The sequence below is a fragment of the Salmo trutta genome, chromosome 20 (genome assembly GCF_901001165.1).
Source record: "Salmo trutta chromosome 20, fSalTru1.1, whole genome shotgun sequence".
NCBI classification, from domain to species: Eukaryota; Metazoa; Chordata; class Actinopteri; order Salmoniformes; family Salmonidae; genus Salmo; species Salmo trutta.
The window spans coordinates 25,817,729-25,839,725 of record NC_042976.1 but is presented as its reverse complement, the minus strand read 5'-3'; the positions used below and the strand labels follow the sequence as shown (position 1 = coordinate 25,839,725).

Sequence of the window (21,997 nt, the reverse complement as noted above, 5' to 3'; positions counted from 1 at the left end):
CCGGTAAATTCTTTAACAAAAACCTGTAACAAAGTGTTTTGAAACCAACGAGACAAGACTATAAAAAGATCATGTCACGTACAGACAAAAAGTTGGAGAAGGACCATGTGGATTCCCCGCCAACCCCGACCACAAACTTGAGCTCTAACAACGGAGATAAGGGGGGCGTCGTGGTCAATGCGAGGGCGGCGTGCAGCGTTTGTAGACGTTTATATCGTGAGCCTAAAATTCTGCCGTGTTTACACACTTTTTTGCGCAGACTGCATTCGTCAACTGGAACCGTTTTCGGTGTCGTCTGGTGTACACAATGGCAAAGCGGTACATCTGGAAGGCGAGGCGCGCTCCTCTGCCGTCACGGTTCTCTGTCCCGAGTGTGACTCTGAGGTGGACATCCTGTTGTCCGGGGTAGAATGGCTGACCACTGACGATATGGCCCTGGACGAAGTGTTTCTGGAGACGCTGAACTCTCCAGAACTCTGTGGTATGCGACCTGTGCAGCGACGGAGACGCAGAGAAACGTGAGGTTTGCTGTGTCAACCTTTGTGAGTTCTGTTGTCAAGCACACAGGACTGGTGAGTGCAAATCATGAGTCATGACCAATGTTCCAATTTGTTGCAAGTTAACTAGTAAAAAGTCGGTTTAATGGGGTCCGTTTTAGCTTTGAACTTATTATAGCATGTAATTACTGTGTGGTTTATTGTGACCTACCATATGAGTTCACCATATCCATCTTCCTATCCTCCCCAGGAGACAGAAGAGGACGTCGACTCACACTGTCCAGTGTCTGGAGGACCTGAAGACCCAGGGTTGTCTCTCTCGGCCCGTCCTGTGTTCCCTCCACCCCGGTCAGGAGCTGCGTCTCTTCTGGGAGATCTGTGACCTACCCATCTGCCTGGATTGTGCCGCCACCTTCCACCGTGACCACTGCTGCCTCCCGACACGTGACGTCATCGACCGCCATGGGGACTGTATCTGGGAGCTGGTTACTGGGCGCCTGCGGCCACGGCTGGACCGGCTGGAGGAGTCGCTGCGGAAGGTGGACCTATTCCAGGAGGCCTTGCAGGCCAGGATGGATGTGATGGCGGATGAGGTGTGTTCCTTTGCGAGGGGCTACGCTAGTGCTGTGGAGTCACACTGCCTGTCGCTGCTACGGCGTTTAGTGGAGTTGCGTCTGCAGCGCAGGAACCAGCTCCACCTACAAAGGGCTCAGCTGCAGCAGGCCCTGTCAGATGCCCGTGGGGGGGTGGCATTCGCAGAGCGGTTGCTGACGTGCGGGTCGGACTCCAAGATCCTGAGCGCCAAGGGCGTGACCCTCCGTAGGCTGGGCGGCCTGGTGGAGACTGACTACGACCACCCAGCAACCATCACCCCAGATAACGGTAGCAGTATCTGCTTCCTGCCACGTGAGAGTGCAGAGAAGGTGGGGGGGTACCCGGTGGTGGGGATGATCCACGCCAAGACACTGGAGCTCAGCAGTTGTATCATTGAGGGGGAAGGTGAGACCCAGACCAAGGCTTTGTCCTGAAACAACCCTTAACCCCGCCTCCTACACCCTATTTCCCTTAGCCCCTACTTCCGAGACAGTTCCACTGTCCCACTTTTAACAGCCATGAAGCAATCTCTTTAACTATAGTACATTTTCTCTTCATACTATCCTCTCTGTTTTCTATGGCCTTCTAGTAGAAACTATTGGGGTGAGGGAATGCTTCCTAAGTCTTGACCCCAGACTGGTTACAGAGGCTTGGGGCTTGAGTTCAGACATTTCTTGGGGGTAAAATGTTCAGGTGATGCTTTTTTCCACAGACCTACGTGCACACACACAGATACACACACACAAACACACACACATACACACACACACACACACACACACACACACACACACACACACACACACACACACACACACACACACACACACACACACACACACACACACACACACACTCAAACAGTGCCCTGAGGCAATGATATGTAGGGGATAACTACCGGGTGACAAACAATCTCTCTGTGTCAAAGTAAACTGACCTTCGTCGTATTCATGTAATGTTAATCCATAATGCAGGTGTGTGTTTTGTCTTTCTGCCTGTCACAGGGCTTGAAGACTGTTTGTTATAAGGTTGGAGAAAGAACCAGGTCACTGTTTCTTTACTTTCCAAGTTTTTATGCCTGAGAGTAAGGCTGTTTTAGGATTAGTGCCCATGTTTAACGTTTATATACAAAGCTGTAAACTACACAAGGCTTTAGTATCGACGCATCAGAAAATCCAGTCTTAAGCCATTCCTATCAAACATATTTGTAAATGTGGGCCTTTGTTCATGTCTGTGAAAACTACACAGGCTCTGAGATAAGAGATTTAAGTCAGAGGTTTGGCCCACTCTAGTAGGCCTATAGGACAGGTGAAGCAGTAAACTGTGTTAAGAGCAACAGCTGCTGGTGCAGTGTGACAGCCAGGGTGCACTGCTTTTACTGGAGCACACACCACCAGTGTCTCTAGAGACCATAGACTGTGGGTATACAGTGCCTTGCAGAAGTATTCACCCGCCTTGGCATTTCTACTATTTTGTTGCATTACAAACTGTAATTTAAATAGATTTTTATTTGGATTTTATGTAATGGACATACACCAAATAGTACAAATTGTTGAAGTGAAAAAAATAACTTGCTTCAAAAAAAAAAAACGGAAAAGGTGTGCATGCATTTGTATTCACCCCTTTGCTATGAAGCTCCTAAATAAGATCTGGTGCAACCAATTACCTTCAGAAGTCAGATAATTAGTTAAATAAAGTCCATCTGTGTGCAATCCAAGTGTCACATGATCTGTCACATGATCTCAGTATATATACACCTGTTCTGAAAGGCCCGAGAGTCTGCAACACCACTAAGCAAGCGACACCATGAAGACTAAGGAGCTCCCCAAACAGGTCAGGAACAAAGTTGTGGAGAAGTAGAGATCAGGGTTGGGTTATAAAAAAATATTATAAACTTTGAACATCCCACAGAGCACCATTAAATCCATTATTAAAACATGGAAATAATGTGGCACCACAACAAACCTGCCAAGAGAGGGCCGCCCACCAAAACTCACAGACCAGGCAAGGAGGACATTAATCAGAGAGGCAACAAAGAGACCACAGATAACCCTGACGGATCTGCAAAGCTCCACAGCGGAGATTGGAGTATCTGTCCATAGGACCACTTTAAGCCATACACTCCACAGAGCTGGGCTTTACGGAAGAGTGGCCAGAAAAAAGCCATTGCATTAAAAAAAAATAAGCAAACACATTTGGTGTTCGCCGAAAGGCATGTGGGAGACTCCCCAAACATATGGAAGAAGGTACTCTGGTTAGATGAGACTAAAATTTAGCTTTTTGGCCATCAAGGAAAACGCTATGTCTGGCGCAAACCCAACACCTCTCATCACCCCGAGAACAACATCCCCACAGTGAAGCATGGTGGTGGCAGCATCATGTTGTGGGTATGTTTTTCATCGGCAGGGACTGGGAAACAGGTTAGAATTGAAGGAATGATGGATGGCGCTAAATACAGGCAAATTCTTGAGGGAAACCTGTTTCAGTCTTCAAGAGATTTGAGACTGGGACGGAGGTTCACCTTCCAGCAGGACAATGACCCTAAGCATACTGCTAAAGCAACACTCCAGTGGTTTAAGGGGAAACATTTAAATGTCTTGGAATGGCTTAGTCAAAGCCCAGACCTCAATCCAATTGAGAATCTGTGGTATGACTTAAAGATTGCTGTACACCAGCGGAACCCATCCAACTTGAAGGAGCTGGAGCAGTTTTGCCTTGAAGAATGGGCAAAAAATCCCAGTGGCTAGATGTTCCAAGCTTATAGGGACATACCCCAAGAGACTTGCAGCTGTAATTGCTGCCAAAGTTGGCTCTACAAAGTATTGACTTTGGGGGGGTGAATAGTTATGCACTCTCAAGTTTTCTGTTTTTGTTGTCTTATTTCTTGTTTGTTTCACAAAAAAAAATATTTTGCATCTTCAAAGTGATTGGCATGTTGTGTAAATCAAATGATACAACCCCCCCCCCCCAAAAAAATCTTAATTCCAGGTTGTAAGGCAACAAAATAGGAAAAATGCCAAGGGGGTGAATACTTTCACAAGCCACTGTATGTGCTTATATACTGTACCTTCTACTCAAGTGTTCCCCTAAATGGTCTTTCACACCATGTATCCAGGGGCAAACAACTTGTGTAAGCACACAGAGGAGAATGTGTGTGTGTATGGGGTATGTGCGTGTGTGAGAGAGAGAGAGACTGACCTCTAACCTGTCCCCAGGTCTGCAACACGGCAGGGAGCGCCAGAGAGTGGAGTTTACCCTGGTGTGTAGAGACTCTGCTGGAGAGCAGATGGGTCGAGGAGGAGAGGTTGTCCTGGTCAGCATGGTCCACAAGGAGAAGAAAGACAGGTGAGGAACCATCTGATCTGCAGCATGCACATCTACCCCTTTGTCTGTAGTACTGGGTGTGCAGGGTTTTGTTTCATCCCAGCTAACACATCTGATTGAGTTAATCAAGGTCTTGATTATTCCAGTAGGTGCTATTTAGTCACGATCACGATGTGATTAAAAAATAGAATCCAAATCAAAGATTATTGGTTGCGTACACAGTTTAGCAGATGTTATTGCGGGTGCAGCAAAATGCTTTTGTTACAAGCTCTTAACAGTGCAATAAAATGTCAAACAAGTACCCAAATAATAAATAATCAAAAACTAGAAACAAGAAATAAAGAATGTCAGAACAAATGAACAACCTAAATAACACTTTCAGTAATCCAAATGCAATCTATCTGTCTATACACCCCAAACATATATTTAAGAATGATATTTAAGAATGATAGAGCATTGGGCCAGCAACCAAAAGGTTGCTAGATCGAATCCCCGAGTTGACAAGGTAAAAATCTGTCGTTCTGCCCCTGAACAAGGCAGGTAACCCACTGTTCCTAGGCCATCATTGTAAATAAGAATTTGTTCTTAACTGACTTGCCTGGTTAAATAAAGGTTAAATAAAAAAATATAAAAATATGTACAGCAGTAGTTATATTACAGTGAGCCATGTCAATAATCCAGTATATATATAAATACGCGGGGTGTATAAACAGTGTAACTAAAATTTAATGTACAGTTATATTAGAATGAGCTATGTGAGAAAACAGTACAGTGCCTTCAGAAAGTATTCAGACCCCTTAACTTTTTCCACATTTTGTTGTGTTACAGCCTGAATTGAAAATTTATTCAATTTTGATTTTTTTTGTCACTGGCCAACACACAGTACTCCATAATGTCAAAGTGGAATTTTGTTTTTAGAAATGTTTAGAAATTCATTAAACTTAAAAGCTGAAATGTCTAGAGTCAATAAGTATTCAAGCCTAAATAAGTTCAGGAGTAAAAATGTGATTAACAAGTCACGTAATAAGTTGCATGGGCTCACTCTGCTATACCACGGCTTTCAGCCAATCAGCATCCAGGGCTCGAACCAACCAGTTTATAATATTATTTCTGAATGACTACCTCATCTCTGTACCCCACACATACAATTGTCTGTAAGGTCCCTCAGTCGAGCAGTGACTTTAAAACACAGATTCAACCACAAAGACCAGGGAAGTTTTCTATTGGTAGATGGGAAACAAACATTGAATATCCCTTTGAGCAAGGTGAAGTTATTAATTACACTTTGGATGGTGTACCAATACACCCAGTCACTACAAAGATTTTTATTTTATTTATTTAACCTTTATTTAACTAGGAAAGTCAGTTAAGAACAAATTCTTATTTAAAATGACGGCCTACCAAAAGGCAAAAGGCCTCCTGCGGGGATGGGGGCTGGGAAGAAAAATGTAAAATAAATCAAATATAAATATAGGACAAAACACACATCACGACAAGAGAGACAACACAACACTACAAGATACAGGCATCCTTCCTAACTCAGTTGCCAGAGAGGAAGGAAACCGCTCTGGGATTTCACCATGAGGTGACTTTAAAACAGTTACAGAGTTTAATGGCTATGATAGGAGAAAACTGAGGATGGATCAACAGCATTGTAGTTACTCAACAATACTATCCGAAATGACAGAGTGAAAAGAAGGAAGCCTGTACAGAATAAAAATATTCCAAAACATGCATCCTGTTTGCAATAAGACACTTAAGTAATACTGCAATTTGGCAAAGCAATGAACTTTTTGTCCTGAATACAAAGTGTTATGTTTGGGGCAAATCCAAAACAACACATCACTGAGTACCGTTCTCCATATTTTCAAGCACAGTGGTGGCTGCATCAAATTATGGGTATGCTTGTAATAGTTAAGGACTGGGGAGTTTTTCAGGACAAAAAGGAAACATAATGGAGCTAAGCACAGGCCAAATCCTAGAGGAAAAATGGTTCAGTTTGCTTTCCACCAGACATTGGGAGATTAATTCACCTTTCAGCCAGACAATAACCTAAATACAAGGCCTAATCTACACTGGAGTTGCTTACCAAAAAGACAGGGAATGTTCCTGAGTGGCCGAGTAACAGTTTTGACTTAAATCTACATGAAAGTCTATGGCAAGACCTGAAAATGTTTGTCTAGCAATGATCAACAACCAATTTGACAGAGCTTGAAGAATGTTTTAAATAATAATGGACAAATGTTGCATAATCCAGGTGTGGAAAACTCTTAGAGATTTACCCAGAAAGACACACCTTTAATCGCTGCCAATGCTGCTTCTACAAAGTATTGACTCAAAGGTGGGAATACTTATGAAGAAGACAGTGAATGTTCTTTATTTAATTTTAAATAAATTTGCCTCAATTTCTAAAAACATGTTATCACTTTGTCATTATGGGGTATTGTATGTAGATGGAGGGGAGAAGAAAAATTAATTAAACCATTTTGAATTCAGGCTGTAACACAACAAAATGCGGAATAAGTCAAGGGGTATGAATACTTTCTGAAGACATTGTATTTGAATACACAGTGTGAAAAATAGTATAAAAGAAACAGGAAGTGTTTAATGTCTTTATATACACTGAGTGTACAAAACATTATGAACTCCTGCTCTTTCCATGACATAGCTTTCAACTGGATTCACCTGGTCAGTCTATGATCACTTAATGATGTCACTTGTTAAATCCACCTCAATCAGTGTAGATGAAGGGGAAGAGACCGGTTAAAGAAGTATTTTAAGACTTGAGACAGTTGAGACATGGATTGTGTATGTATGCCATTCAGAGGTGAATGGGCAAGACAAAAGATTTAAGTGCCTTTGAACGGGGTATGGTAGTAGGTGCCAGGCGCACCAGTTTGTGTCAAGAACTGCAACGCTGCTGGATTTTTCACGCTCAACCAGTTTCCCATGTGTATCAAGAATGGTCCATCACACAATGGACATTTAGCCAACTTGACACAACTGTGGGAAGCATTGGAGTCAACATGGGCCAGCATCCCTGTGGAACGCTTTCGACACCGATGTAGTGTCCGTGCCCCGATGAATTGAGGCTGTTCTGAGGGCAAAAAGGGGTTGTGCTTTGTAGTCTCTGTGTACATGGGACAGCAGCATTGGCTGTGAGTGTGTGTGTGTGTGTGTGTGTGTGTGTGTGTGTGTGTGTGTGTGTGTGTGTGTGTGTGTGTGTGTGTGTGTGTGTGTGTGTGTGTGTGTGTGTTTGTGAGTATGGGTGTGTATATGAGAGTAAAGGAGTCTGCTTATGCTTTAATAAAGGGGTCATACATTGTTTGAACGTTTTACTGTTCCTTATAACTACATCATAATACATTATATCTGTTGGTGTTAAGAAAATGGTTACTTGTGTTCTCTGCAGCAGATTGGAGGCGGCGGTGGTGGATAACAGTGATGGCTCCTATTCCATCTCCTACACCCCCGTAGAGCCAGGGTCCTACTCTGTGTTAGTGTGTGTCAAGGCCCAACACGTTAAGGTACTCTACCAACCCCGGGTCAGGGGTCAGCATGGCCCTGTATTTCCATTTTGTATTCAATTATTCTCACTCTCATTTCTCTCATTCATTCATTTCTTTTCACTTCTTTTCTCTTCCAGGTTTCCCCTTTTGTCCTAAATGTGAAGAGAAAGGTCCAGCGGCACTGTGGAATGTTCCACTGTTGTTCTTTCTGTTCCAGTGGGGGTTCTAAGGAGGCGCGCTGTGGTTGTACTGGCACCATGCCAGGTAGGTACAGCAGAATACAGAGTATTTGGCTAGGTATGTTTGAAATGGGAAATATTATATACACTTATCTGTGGAACTCAATGGCGAGGCCACATCTAGTACTGGTGTAGGGACAATGCTAGGAATGTCCTATATGGGCAGTGTGCCAAGTAGGTGCAGCAGAGTAAAGGCTACTACAGGAGCAGAATGCTAGGTACAGTTGAAGTCGGAAGTTTACATACACCTTAGCCAAATACATTTAACTTCTATGGGCTACGTGGGACGCTAGCGGGACTGCGGGACACAGCCAGTGAAATATCAGGGCGGCAAATTCAAAAACAACAAAATGTCATAATTCAACTTTCTCAAACATACAACTATTTTACACCATTTTAAAGATACACTTCTCCTTGATGTAACCACATTGTCCGATTTCAAAAAGGCTTTACAGCGAAAGCAAAACATTAGATTATGTTAGGAGAGTACATAGACAAAAATAATCACACAGCCATTTTCCAAGCAAGGACATGTGTCAATAAAACCCAAAACACAGCTAAATGAAGCACTAACCTTTGACAATCTTCATCAGATGACACTCCTAGGACATTATGTTACACAATACATGTATGTTTTGTTCGATAAAGTTCATATTTATATCCCAAAACAGCATTTTACATTGGCACGTGATGTTCAGAAAATGTATTCCCACCAAAACGTCTGGTGAATGTGCACATCAATTTACAAAAATACTCATCATAAACGTTGACAAAATATATAACAATTATTTAAAGAATTATAGATAGACTACCCCTGGATGCAACCGCTGTGTCAGATTTTAAAATAGCTTTACGGAGAAAGCACATTTTTCAATTTTCTGAGTACGTAGCTCAGCCATCACGGTGAGCTATTCAGACACCCGCCAAGTTCGGGGCAACCTAAACTCAGAATTAGTATTAGAAATATTCTCTTACCTTTGCTGATCTTCGTCAGAATGCACTCCCAGGACTGCTACTTCCACAAGAAATGTTGTTTTTGTTCAAAATAATCCATATTTATGTACAATTACCTCCGTTTTGTTTGTGCGTACAGATCACTTATCCAAAGGCATAACGCGCGAGCGCGGAATGAGAGACGAAAAGTCCAATCCCTTTGTTGCCAGGCAGACCACTCAGTAACTGAGCTCCTATTATCTGCCCAGTGACAGGAGAATGCTCAAACCACTTTCTGAAGGCTTTAGACAGCCAATGGAAGCCTTAGGAAGTGCAACGTCACCCCACAGACACTGTAGCTTTGATAGAGAATCAAAAGAAGAACTACAATTCTCAGACTTTCCACTTCCTGCTTGGATTTTTCTCAGGTTTTTGCCTGCCATATGAGTTCTGTTATACTCACAGACACCATTCAAACAGTTTTAGAAACGTCCGAGTGTTTTCTATGCAAATCTACTAATAATATGCATATTCTAGTTTCGGTGCCAGAGTAGTAACCTGTTTAAATTGGGTACGTTTTTCATCCGGCCGTGAAAATACTGCCCCTGGCCCAGACAGGTTAAACTCAGTTTTTCACAATTCCTGACATTTAATCCTAGTAGAAATTCACTGTCTTAGGTCAGTTAGGATCACCACTTTATTGTAAGAATGTGAAATGTCAGAATAATAGGAGAGAGAATTATTTATTTAGCTTTTATTTCTTTCATCACATTCCCAGTGGGTCAGAAGTTTACATGTACTCAATAAGTATTTGGTAGCATTGCCTATAAATTGTTTAACTTGGGTCAAACGTTTCGGGTAGCCTTCCACAAGCTTCCCACAATAAGCACATTCCTCCTGACAGAGCTGGTGTAACTCAGTCAGGTTTGTAGGCATCCTTGATCGCACACGCTTTTTCAGTTCTGCCCACAAATATTCTATAGGGTTGAGGTCAGGGCTTTGTGATCGCCACTCCAATACCTTGACTTTGTTGTCCTTAAGTGATTTTGCCACAACTTTGGAAGTATGCTTGGGGGTCATTTTCCATTTGGAAGACCCATTTGTGACCATGCTTTAACTTCCTGACTGATATCTTGAGATGTTGCTTCAATATGTCCACATACTTTTCCTCCTCATGATGCCATCTATTTTGTGAAGTGCACCAGTCCCTCTTGCAGCAAAGCACCCCCACAACATGATGCTGCCGCCCCCGTGCTTCATGGTTGGGATGGTGTTCTTCGGCTTGCAAGCCTCCCCCCTTTTCCTCCAAACATAACCATGGTCATTATGGCCAAACAGTTATATTTTTGTTTCATCAGACCAGAGGACATTTTTTTGTACCTGCTTCCTCCAGCATCTTCACAAGGTCCTTCCCTGTAGCTCAGTTGGTAGAGCATGGTGTTTGCAACACCAGGGTTGTGGGTTCGATTCCCACGGGGGGCCAGCACAGAAAAAAATGTATGATATGTATGAAATGTATGCATTCACTACTGTAAGTCGCTCTGGATAAGAGCGTCTGCTAAATGACTAAAATGTAAATGTCCTTTGCTGTTGTTCTGGGATTGATTTGCACTTTTGGCACCAAAGTACGTTCATCTCTAGGAGACAGAACGTGTCTCCTTCCTGAGCGGTATGACGGCTGCATGGTCCCATGGTGTTTATACTTACGTACTATTGTTTGTACAGATGAACGTGGTACCTTCAGGCGTTTGGAAATTGCTCCCCAGGATGGACCAGACTTGTGGAGGTCTACAATTGTTTTCTGAGGTCTTGGCTGATTTTTTTTGATTTTCCCATGATGTCAAGCAAAGAGGCACTGAGTTTGAAGGTAGGCCTTGAAAGACATCTACAGGTACACCTCCAATTGACTCAAATGATGTCAATTAGAAGCTTCTGAAGCTATGACATAATTTTCTGGAATTTTCCAAGCTGTATAAAGGCACAGTCAACTTAGTGAATGTAAACTTCTGACCCACTTGATTTGTGACCCAGTGAATTATAAGTGAAATAATGTCTGTAAACAATTGTTGGAAAAATTACTTGTGTCATGCACAAAGTAGATGTCCTAACCGACTTGCCAAAACTATAGTTTGTTAACAAGAAATTTGTGGAGTGGTTGAAAAACGAATTTTAATGACTCCAACCCAAGTGTATGTAAACTTCCAACTTCAACTGTACGTGCAGAATTGGACATGTGCTTTGTCTGGTGCGCTCAGTGGACATGGCACATCAGGTAACAGTAACTCTTTTTGGCTCTGTGAAGACATGAGTCTGTGTCTGTCAGTCAAGAAGTGTGTGTTTGCTGTCCACAATGACGTTAAGCACCAGACAGATTTACTAAGCATTTGCACATATATTACATATTAGTCATTTAGCAGACGCTCTTATCCAGAGCAACTTACAGTAGTGAATGCATACATTACATACATTTTTTCCCCCTGTACTGGTCCCCGTGGGAATCGAACCCACAACCCTGGCGTTGCAAACACCATGCTCTACCAACTGAGCCACACGGGACCCATGTGTTTTTTAAATCAACCACAATACATGTCAGACATGTTTTAAGTTATGTACCCAGTAGGTCCCTCAGGTCCTCTGGCCTTATAACTATCCCAAAGCCTAGGACCAAGAGGCATGGAGAGACAGCCTTTTAACTATCCCACAGCCTAGGACCAAGAGGCATGGAGAGACAGCCTTTTAACTATCCCAAAGCCTAGGACCAAGAGGCATGGAGAGACAGCCTTTTAACTATCCCAAAGCCCAGGGCCAAGAGGCATGAAGAGGCAGCCTTTTAACTATCCCAAAGCCTAGGACCAAGAGGCATGGAGAGACAGCCTTTTAACTATCCCAAAGCCTAGGACCAAGAGGCATGGAGAGACAGCCTTTTAACTATGCCAACGCCTAGGACCAAGAGGCATGGAGAGAGCAGCCTTTTAACTATCCCAAAGCCCAGGACCAAGAGGCATGGAGAGACAGCCTTTTAACTATCCCAAAGCCCAGGACCAAGAGGCATGGAGAGGCAGCCTTTTAACTATCCCAAAGCCTAGGACCAAGAGGCATGGAGAGACAGCCTTTTAACTATCCCAAAGCCTAGGTCCAAGAGGCATGAAGAGAGACAGCCTTATGACTATCCCAAAGCCTAGGACCAAGAGGCATGAAGAGAGACAGCCTTTTAACTATCCCAAAGCCCAGGACCAAGAGGCATGGAGAGGCAGCCTTTTAACTATCCCAAAGCCCAGGACCAGGAGGCATGGAGAGACAGCCTTTTAACTATCCCAAAGCCTAGGACCAAGAGGCATGGAGAGACAGCCTTTTAACTATCCCAAAGCCCAGGACCAAGAGGCATGGAGAGACAGCCTTTTAACTATCCCAAAGCCCAGGACCAAGAGGCATGGAGAGGCAGCCTTTTAACTATCCCAAAGCCCAGGACCAGGAGGCATGGAGAGACAGCCTTTTAACTATCCCAAAGCCTAGGACCAAGAGGCATGGAGAGACAGCCTGTAGTTATTATGCCCCCAGCCTCTGGAATAGCCTTCCAGAGAACCTGAAGGGGGACGAAACTGTGGACATTTTTAAAACAGATCTTATCAAACACATATTTTTAGTTTTGCTTTTCCTCAGGGTGCTTTTACATTTACATTTACATTACATTTAAGTCATTTAGCAGACGCTCTTATCCAGAGCGACTTACAAATTGGTGCATTCACCTTATGATATCCAGTGGAACAACCACTTTACAATAGTGCATCTAAATCTTTTAAGGGGGGGGGGTTAGAAGGATTACTTTATCCTATCCCAGATATTCCTTAAAGAGGTGGGGTTTCAGGTGTCTCCGGAAGGTGGTGATTGACTCCGCTGTCCTGGCGTCGTGAGGGAGCTTGTTCCACCATTGGGGTGCCAGAGCAGCGAACAGTTTGGACTGAGCTGAGCGGGAACCGTGCTTCCTCAGAGGTAGGGGGGCCAGCAGGCCACAGGTGGATGAACGCAGTGCCCTTGTTTGGGTGTAGGGCCTGATCAGAGCCTGAAGGTATGGAGGTGCCGTTCCCCTCACAGCTCCGTAGGCAAGCACCATGGTCTTGTAGCGGATGCGAGCTTCAACTGGAAACCAGTGGAGAGAGCGGAGGAGCGGGGTGACGTGAGAGAACTTGGGAAGGTTGAACACCAGACGGGCTGCGGCGTTCTGGATGAGTTGTAGGGGTTTAATGGCACAGGCAGGGAGCCCAGCCAACAGCGAGTTGCAGTAATCCAGACGGGAGATGACAAGTGCCTGGATTAGGACGACGGTCACGATAGCTTTGCTTTTAATCTCTTACTCCTTTCTGAAAATATCAGGTTCAAAACTATGAATATTAACACTCTTGCCTTGTGTGTGTGTAAGGAGGGTTCTGGGGCTGTGGTCACGGCCATAAGGGTCACCCCGGTAAGCCCCACTGGTCGTGCTGTGGCAGTGTGGTGGAGGCATCTGATTGCCTGCCCCAGAGTGTGATAACGGCAGTGGGGGGAACAGTAACAGCGGTGGGGGGAGGGGCAGGGTCAGGCTCGCCCCGGGGCCATCTGAGGACAGTGCAGCTCTGAGGGACCAGGACACCCCTACCACCACCAGACATGGGTCTACAAATCAACCCTTTCAGATGATTAACGAGATAGTGGGAAAGAAGTGGTAGAGTTGCGGATAAAAGTGAGAAGGAATGTAATTGAAAGACCATTCTCTTTCATCTTAAGAAAATCACACTGGCATCACTTGACGATGTGTCGGTACAATATTAACAACAGTTATATCGTTTCCATCCTGAATACGAAGCACAACATTCATAATAAATGTAGTCATGGTTTAGAATAATAGGCTGCAAGTTTGTTGTCACTGCAGTTCCATTCTCCACCACTTGATGACAGTAGTGTTCTATTCACTCTTTCTTCAGCCCATCATACCATTTTAATGGAAATATTCCATTACACATGAGCGCCTTAGAGAATGCTTATTAGGGGGGACAGTGCCTAATCAAGAATGATACCTATCTAATTACGCTGTATTGGAAATGACTAATAATGTAATGACCATTATCATGTTTAGTTTGTTGTACAGTTGTTGATGTTGCCTATGTGGAAGTTGTACTACATGTTGGTTGAACAGCTGTTGTACTACTGGTATCATTGTGTTAGACTTAACAAACAAACACACTCTCACCCTCCCTGAGGTAGCTGACCCTCCTCTGTACAGTTGTTTGGTGGGAGCAGTGGGGTGTAAAGATCTCTAGAAATGTTGAGGGGGCGGATGACTCAAATACTAACCTCTGTTACCTGATCTCTAGAACACAAGTGTTGAAATCACATTACAGTGGACTATTAAACCATTGTCTGCAGAGTGGACCCGGGAGAGAAGAGGTTTATGTCCCACATAAACGCTTTAAACCCATGATTGAAAACTGAGACAACGTGTCTTGTAAGCTTAAAAACCTCTTCTAATACAACATAACAGAATAATTTGTCTCACACTCCCTCATTCCGCTCCTTTGTCTTCCTCCTTGTATTTTTATTCCTTCTCTCACAAAAAATCTACCTGGCTCATTCACTGACTCTCCCCCTTTCTGTTGGTGTGCTGAGCTGTGACCATCACTCATCGATCCTTTGCATATTTGTGTGTGTGAGGTGATAACTCCATCTTTATCCTTCCTGTAAAGAGCTTGCCACGACACATCGCCACGACAACCCTGTGACTGACGTCATATTTCTGATAGGCTCTTCATCTCAGGGCTCCAAGAGATGAACCACAATGTTCTTCATCATTGCAGAGGTTGAAATAGAGGTAATTTAAAAGTACATGAACCGAGAGCGGTTTATAATTATAAATGTACGGTGATGGAATTAGAGTAGAGTCTGTCTATGATGAATTTTGAATAATTTACTTAAACTAGTTTATATTAGTTCACACTCTATTACGCATGTACATCGCAGAACATATTAGTAAATTCCCTTTGGACAAGATGGATACGGCACACAGGCCAGATAGAGTGCTCTGAGCAGGAAGAATCAACTGCATTGTAGCTATTGTTCCATGGTGCGATGAGTAGAGTCAGAGATCATTTTCTTTGTGTGTGCGTGACATAAATAAAGACTCTGACAACGGGTCACTCTGAACACAATGTAACCTGATTTCAGACAAGGGCCAGAGCCGTATCATCACACTAATGTACTTACATTGCTCTAAATTGACCCCACATCACACAGGAGAGTGGAGTGCCCCATGGCAATCTCCAGGCAATGATGTGAACCTGGCCATACAGGACTGAATCTACAGATACCTTGGCCTAAAAGAGCCAGAAATAAACTGGTAGCCAGAGTACCTGAATACTAGACAGTTCAATTATCCCCACAAACACTGCTCTGACTGACTGAGTCTCCATCAGATCATCTAATTCCAAACACCACCTCTCCAGTCCTGTTTGTAGAGCTCTCTTTATCTAGTACACCTGCCCGTCATGTCACATCACCTGGGACTCGTCATCTGTGTTCTTGGCACCGTAGGACGGCACAGAGACGCCCCATTACCTGGAACATCAGATATGGAGTAACCCTCCCCAACCCCCTACCCATGTTATCATCACTGGAACATACATTTGACAGATACCCTCTATGACGTAGCATGGGAGCCTATCCTCTTGCCCCGGCATAGATCCCCAGGGTGGTTTGATGGTACTCTACTTTATTGACTGGATTTAAACCATCGTAATTCGCCATCCCGTTCACACGGCGCTCCAAAGCCAGATGCTGTTTCATTATGTTATGTTTACCTGCTGGAGTATGCCTTTTAATTTGCTGCACCAGGGCCTCGTTGTTCTAAACCTTAATCTCCCTCACCGTCTCTTTCTTCCAGTTGTCCTTTCTTTGTTTCTTTTTCCCTCACCACTCTTTTTTTTCTCTAGAAGTGTTTGTAATGAGCACTTTGTCTTTGCTGCATTGTTTTGTTGGGCTTGAAGTTCACCATGAGTCCTCTCCAGGCCAATGATCCGTTCCCCTCTGACATTGATAACAAGAGGTGCAGCGAAGCAAACGGCCCCCCTCCCTCCGGAACTTGATATGGCTTTAAAAGCGTCAGCCTTTTGTGTCAGCTCAGCATTTTTGTTTTGGTGTCTTTTTAGGCACAGAGCCAGCCACTCAAATGTACAGTTTGCGAGCGTGCGTGACACACGATGCATCTCCAAAGAGGACTCTACAGTGATTACACCACACTCTGTGCCACAGCACCACACTACTAATTCACTCAGTAAGGGGTGTCACATTAATCTGCCCAGTGGTCTTGTGGTGCGGAGTGGGGCCTGAGCTAATGGCAACTCAAGGACCCACTGACTGACTTGGGCTCTGTCCCCCCACTCAGCAGGACGTGGCCGCGTTTCAAGATGGATTTACTTTATAATGTGTCAAAAAATCTTCACTCCAGCCCACCTCTGACATACTATAAAATGGGCAGACAAGACAACACATCCATTATCACAACTTATACACTATGTTTAAAGTCGAAGACTGAAGCAATATTTTCAGACTTGGTGTAAAAGTGGGCAGAAAACACATTTTGTCTGGGAGTCAGGGTCAAAAGTAACATTCTGATTATAATCTGACAGACTGAAGATGATTAACTGTGCGCTGTTGCCCAATGGTAGGCAACAAGAGAGTGCATTTGCTAAGTGTATTTTATAGGATCTAGGATCATGTGCCACTAAATGTCTTTCTACACAATTACAATGTTGTTTTCGACACTTAAAAAAACATCCACTTTCCCATAATTCCCTTGCCCTTAACTGAAGGACTTGCAAATAGTCTCCCTAGCCAGATGGGTTGTCTCCCATAATGTTAACAATGTTGCCCTAGGGCCCTAGGTCTGGAATTTCCGGGACTAGGCCAATGGTTCCCAACCTTTTAAGGTTACTGTACCACCAAATCAATTTCTCTGGCCTGAGTACCCCTGAGGTATTGAAGCTCATTCTCGCCATCATTTTAATTTTAATACTAAGTAAAAAATGTTTGATATTAAGTCAACCTTTTGAGATGGTAGAACATACATATAGGATATGTTTCATAATCTGTAGCATTGTGTGGCAATTTCCATCTATCCACGTTGCAGAGATCAGGAAAGCAGTGCCACCGGCATTTGCCCCAACACTTTTGATTCAGTTTGATAAAAAATATTGACACAAAAGGGTTGAAAACTCATGCACAATTAATCCGATCTTCAGTTTGATTAGCTGCAGGTAGCCTAGAGAAGCCTAGGCGCTCTGATCCCCTCTGGCCAAGGGAAACGAAGTGGTAACATCATGTATTCATAGCCTAAGCTAAATATTTCGACCCTAAAATAGGGCTATTTATTTGTGTTAAGAGAAAATGTGAATGTGATCAAATTTGGTTTATATTCAAACTTTGATTGGCTAAGCTAGACCTTATCAATCCAAAATTATTTAATCAATCAAGAGAAAAGTGATGCCATACTGTGTGAGTAACTTTTAAATTACAGATGCAAAGGCCCACATGATGCAACCCTGCATAAAGCAAGGTCAGCCCTGTTAGCCCTATATTGTCCAATCGCAGTTGTTGTGTAGTTTTTTGTAAAACCATGACCAGATTTTTTAAAAATGGTCCCATCATAGCCCATATAAAACTGTTTTACAGCTGATTTATTTATATGTGGTGCCACCTCTGAAAGCACCACGCAATACTACAAATGAAGAAACATTTCCTATAAGTATGTTCTGCTATCTTGAAATGTTGATATTGTATCAAAAATTGTATTTATTTTTCGTGGAGTGAATGAGCTTCCATCCTGACCCCTCATGTTCCTTTTACCAGTAAGCCTATGGTCTCATGAGTCTCATACTCCCCGTGGATAGGCCAAGTAGCTCTGGGAAACACTGAACCAGTCTACCTTGCAAAGCACTAATTGCTAGATCCATATTCAGCCATTGTGCATTGTAGTCTTTCACATGCAATACAAATATTTTTTTAATACAAGGACTAGCTACAAAGTACAGTCAGTGCTATATCACACAGACATACACGTTGCAAAACGGACTTGCCTATTTAAATAAAGGTTAAATAAATACAAATAAAACACGTTGCAAAAATACTTTTGTAATTGATAGACGCTCCCTAAATGTACCAGGCTGGGTAGTCGATGTTCGAGATTGTGGGAGGAGCCGTCGTTCGTTGTAGAGTTGCAGCAGTATCAACATCCCATGACAGAGGCTAGCTATTTAGATAGCTGTAGAGCTATCAAGAATGAAATGAGCAAAGGGAAAGCAAAACTACAAAATAAAACCATAGATAGCGAGTTACCCGAATACATTTCTGAACACGGCTATTTGGAAACGGTTGACTAGGTTGCATGTCTGTCACCGATTTACCCAAAGGCATTATTGAGGTGATGCAGCAGCGGCGAAATATCGTAACGGACTGCCTCAGGAGGATAGCTAGCCAGCTTGCTAACAGTAGCTAGCTAGCCAGATGCCTTTACAGAAAAAGGCGCAGTCTTTAGCAGGCCAACTCTTTTTCTAACCTCAACATATCCGAGAAACGTAGCTAGCTAATATTACAATACAATATTGCGGGTGCACATATATGTGTTTAAGCAGCTAGCTAAGCTAATGGTATTGCTTTTCTTCATTAGTAATTTAACTAGCTAGATGGCTAGCCAAGCCTGTCAATTCAGTGGATGAATTTGGTATTCTGTGGAGACGCTGCGCGATATCAGACGGCAGGCCCGGGTGAGGAAGCTGATAAAATACAGTATATTGGGAATATTCATACAAATTAGCAAGACAAGACCGATTGTTAACCACATAATTTAACAGGAACATAAGTAGCTAGCTAGTTATCATTGTAACAGTTATTTTGCTACTATTGAAATGGTCAAGGGAGAATGTATCTCTGTATTAGAACCTTGTCGATGATGCGACAATATCTGATTACATTTTTTCACTGTTTAAAAGCCTAATAACTGTCCTGTTAAATGAACTTACAATATGTGTTAGTTAGGCATTAACAAAACATTTGGAGTTGGTTTTTATTCTGTCGTTGTTTATCCAGCTCATAGTGTTCGGATCACAACCAAAGAACATGGATCAGAATGACAGAATTTGCACGGTAAGATTTGTTTCATACACGATTATGCTTATTAGATATTTTTAATTGTGACTTTGCTTACAATTACTATTACACTATTATATTAGGTACTGCAATGGAAACATGTATCGCATTAGATTTCAGGGATATCACTGATAAGTGGAGGTGATGGTATCACGCGCTCACGCAGGTGATTTTGCCATCATCTAGCTACGTATCACTATTTGATGTAACCTTTAGCCTGCCTACCTGAAAGTATCTTTCCCTTTTCAAACCGAGTTGACGTAAAGGTCTTTGCCGACTCTCCTTTGAAACGTTTCCTTGTGCTTTATAATTGCGTTCAATGAATACAGTACATTCTGAATGGGCAGTTAATCCTTATGGACTAACAGATTGTGTTTAATCAAAATACAGTTACTCCCAAAGTCAGATGTGCAGGTTCCTAGGTCTTGTAAGGTTAATTATTTAGTGTTACTGACTTAAAAGCCTCATTGTTATATTTTGTGATGATTATTCTGACTGTAAAGACAGGTATTGTTCAGGCTAATGAACCAAAGAGTGTATGGTATGTACCAATAATATACCTGCTCTGTCCTCATAACTCTCTCCTTCAATTTCAGAATAAAAAACATAAATTCACTCGTGACCAGTCACTTCACTGAGGGATCGCAACACTTGATTTCTGGACACGTACTCTCCGCCGGAATGAGATAATACAGCAGCAGATAATACAGCCGTGACATTTGTCCACCCTCAGTTAATTTCCACAGTCCAACATGACCACACCAGCTCTACTGCCGCTGTCGGGCCGCAGGATACCCACCCTGTCACCCGGCGCTGCCTCTTTCCCACATCACAGGGCCACTCTGAGGCTCTCAGAGAAGTTTATCCTCCTCCTCATCCTCAGTGCCTTCATCACTTTATGCTTTGGGGCTTTCTTCTTCCTCCCGGACAACTCAAAACACAAGCGCTTTGACCTGGGCTTGGAAGATGTGCTGATTCCACATATCGAGGCTCCCAAGGGGGCTAAGCATCCTGGTGAACAGGTGGTCATACATGGACAAGGGGGCCACGATGAACACAGACACAGGTAAGAGATGCTGAGGAATGCGCACCTATCTAGTATTGTTGCCTCTGCTTTACACATGTCAGTATGAATTGAAATGCACTACAAAGTGCAAAAGTGTAATCTCCAAAGTTATGAAGAAAAATGGAAGACTTGCAACCTTTTTTCTTTGCTCCTCTATATGAAGAACTCAACAGCTTATTGGGCCGTCAGTAGGATTTACAGTACCTTACAAAAGTATTTTGATTTCTTCACATTTTGTCTTACAATGTGAGATTAAAATGGATTTATGTAACGACTATATTTAAGTTATTACATTTTTATTAATCTTTAAAATTTTGACATGACATAATATTTGGTGCAGATTTTTGACAATGACAAATCCATTTTAATTCCACTTTGTAACACAATAAAATGTGCCAAGGGGTCTGAATACTTTTGCAAGGCACTGTACATAATAGATCTGTCTCGCCCTCCTTTCTGTCTCTTTCTCTCTGTGTCTCTGTCTCTCTCCACCTCTCTCTCTCTCATCTCTTTCTCTCTCTCTTTCTCTCTCTCTCCATCTCTTTCTCTCTGTGTCTCTCTTTCTCCATCTCTCTCTCTGTGTCTCTGTCTCTCTCCATCTCTCTGTGTCTATCTCTCTCTCTCTGTGTCTCTGTCTCTCTCCATCTCTTTCTCTCTGTGTCTCTGTCTCTCTCCATCTCTTTCTCTCTGTCTCTGTCTTTCTCCATCTCTCTCTCTCTCTCTCTCTCTGTCTGTCTGTCTTTCTCCCTCTCTCTCTCTCTCTCTCTCTCTCTCTCTCCATCTCTTTCTTTGTGTGTCTTTGTCTCTCTCCATCTCTCTCTCTCTGTGTCTCTGTCTCTCTGTGTCTGTCTCTCTCCATATCTCTCTCTGTGTGTGTGTGTCTCTCCATCTCTGTCTCTGTGTGTGTGTGTGTGTATGTGTCTTCCTTATCTCCAGCAAAATGTGTGTACACAGGTCTTATTCAAGAGCAACCTAAGCACTGTGTCACATGACTAAATAGCTGGGTGGGAAACACCTAGGGGTGAGGTAGGGTCACAGAAACCAACACAGTAAGAGCTTCCTCTAGCCTTAATGCATTTGGGTTACTCTTAACATCTAGCCTTTGGTTAATGGCTATGTGCGCAGGATGTATATCACTGACATTGGCCTCTACTGACTGTGCTCAACTCATTTAACTGTTGAATGAAGACACACGCCCTTGTAGTCCTATCCCAGCTCAGCGTGAAGATCAGTGGTGGTGTTAATTCTTTGTTCACAAATAAAAATAAAGAAATATCAGAACGAGCAATATCAAATCCGAGTCCGGAATGTAAATATGTGTGTAATGGCTTCACACAGAATAAAAGTAGGGCACTACTAGCATTTTAGGATTTTAATAACTTGCTTGCTCCTTATATAATGCTTCCCCCCTTTTAACCTACTTTAATGTTTTGATTTACCTGTAAATTGTTATCGCAAAAAGCAGAGTCCCTGTTTACTTCCTGTCTGTGAGAGAGGTGGGTAAGGCGGATTTGTCCGAACAGGTGCGGACATTTGTGGAAACAGTCGTTATTTGTAGAGAGTAGCAAATGTTAAAGCTTTTTCTCTGCCTCTCACTCAGCAGGGACCTTGGTGTTGCCACCACCCTCCCCTTTGGCACATTTTAATTTGTCAGAAAACTTGCCA

General features: G+C 43.1%; 1 protein-coding gene, 1 non-coding gene and 1 pseudogene across 2 annotated transcripts in view; 2 read left to right on the top strand and 1 right to left on the bottom strand.

The window, feature by feature from the left end:
* The first annotated feature begins 71 nt into the window (after positions 1-71).
* Positions 72-19,263, top strand: LOC115156349 (tripartite motif-containing protein 45-like; annotated as a pseudogene).
* Positions 11,580-11,654, bottom strand: trnaa-ugc (transfer RNA alanine (anticodon UGC)). The gene has a single exon. It is a non-coding gene; the product is annotated as a tRNA-Ala (tRNA).
* The window catches only part of LOC115155774 (mannosyl-oligosaccharide 1,2-alpha-mannosidase IB), a 145,725-nt gene continuing 142,016 nt past the window's right edge, over positions 18,289-21,997 (top strand). Inside the window, exons 1-3 of the mRNA XM_029702713.1 lie at positions 18,289-18,884; positions 19,207-19,263; positions 19,863-20,332. Coding sequence (XP_029558573.1) covers positions 20,019-20,332 — 314 coding nt within the window. The 5' untranslated portion in view covers positions 18,289-18,884; positions 19,207-19,263; positions 19,863-20,018. The remainder of the gene's footprint in view (positions 18,885-19,206; positions 19,264-19,862; positions 20,333-21,997) is intronic.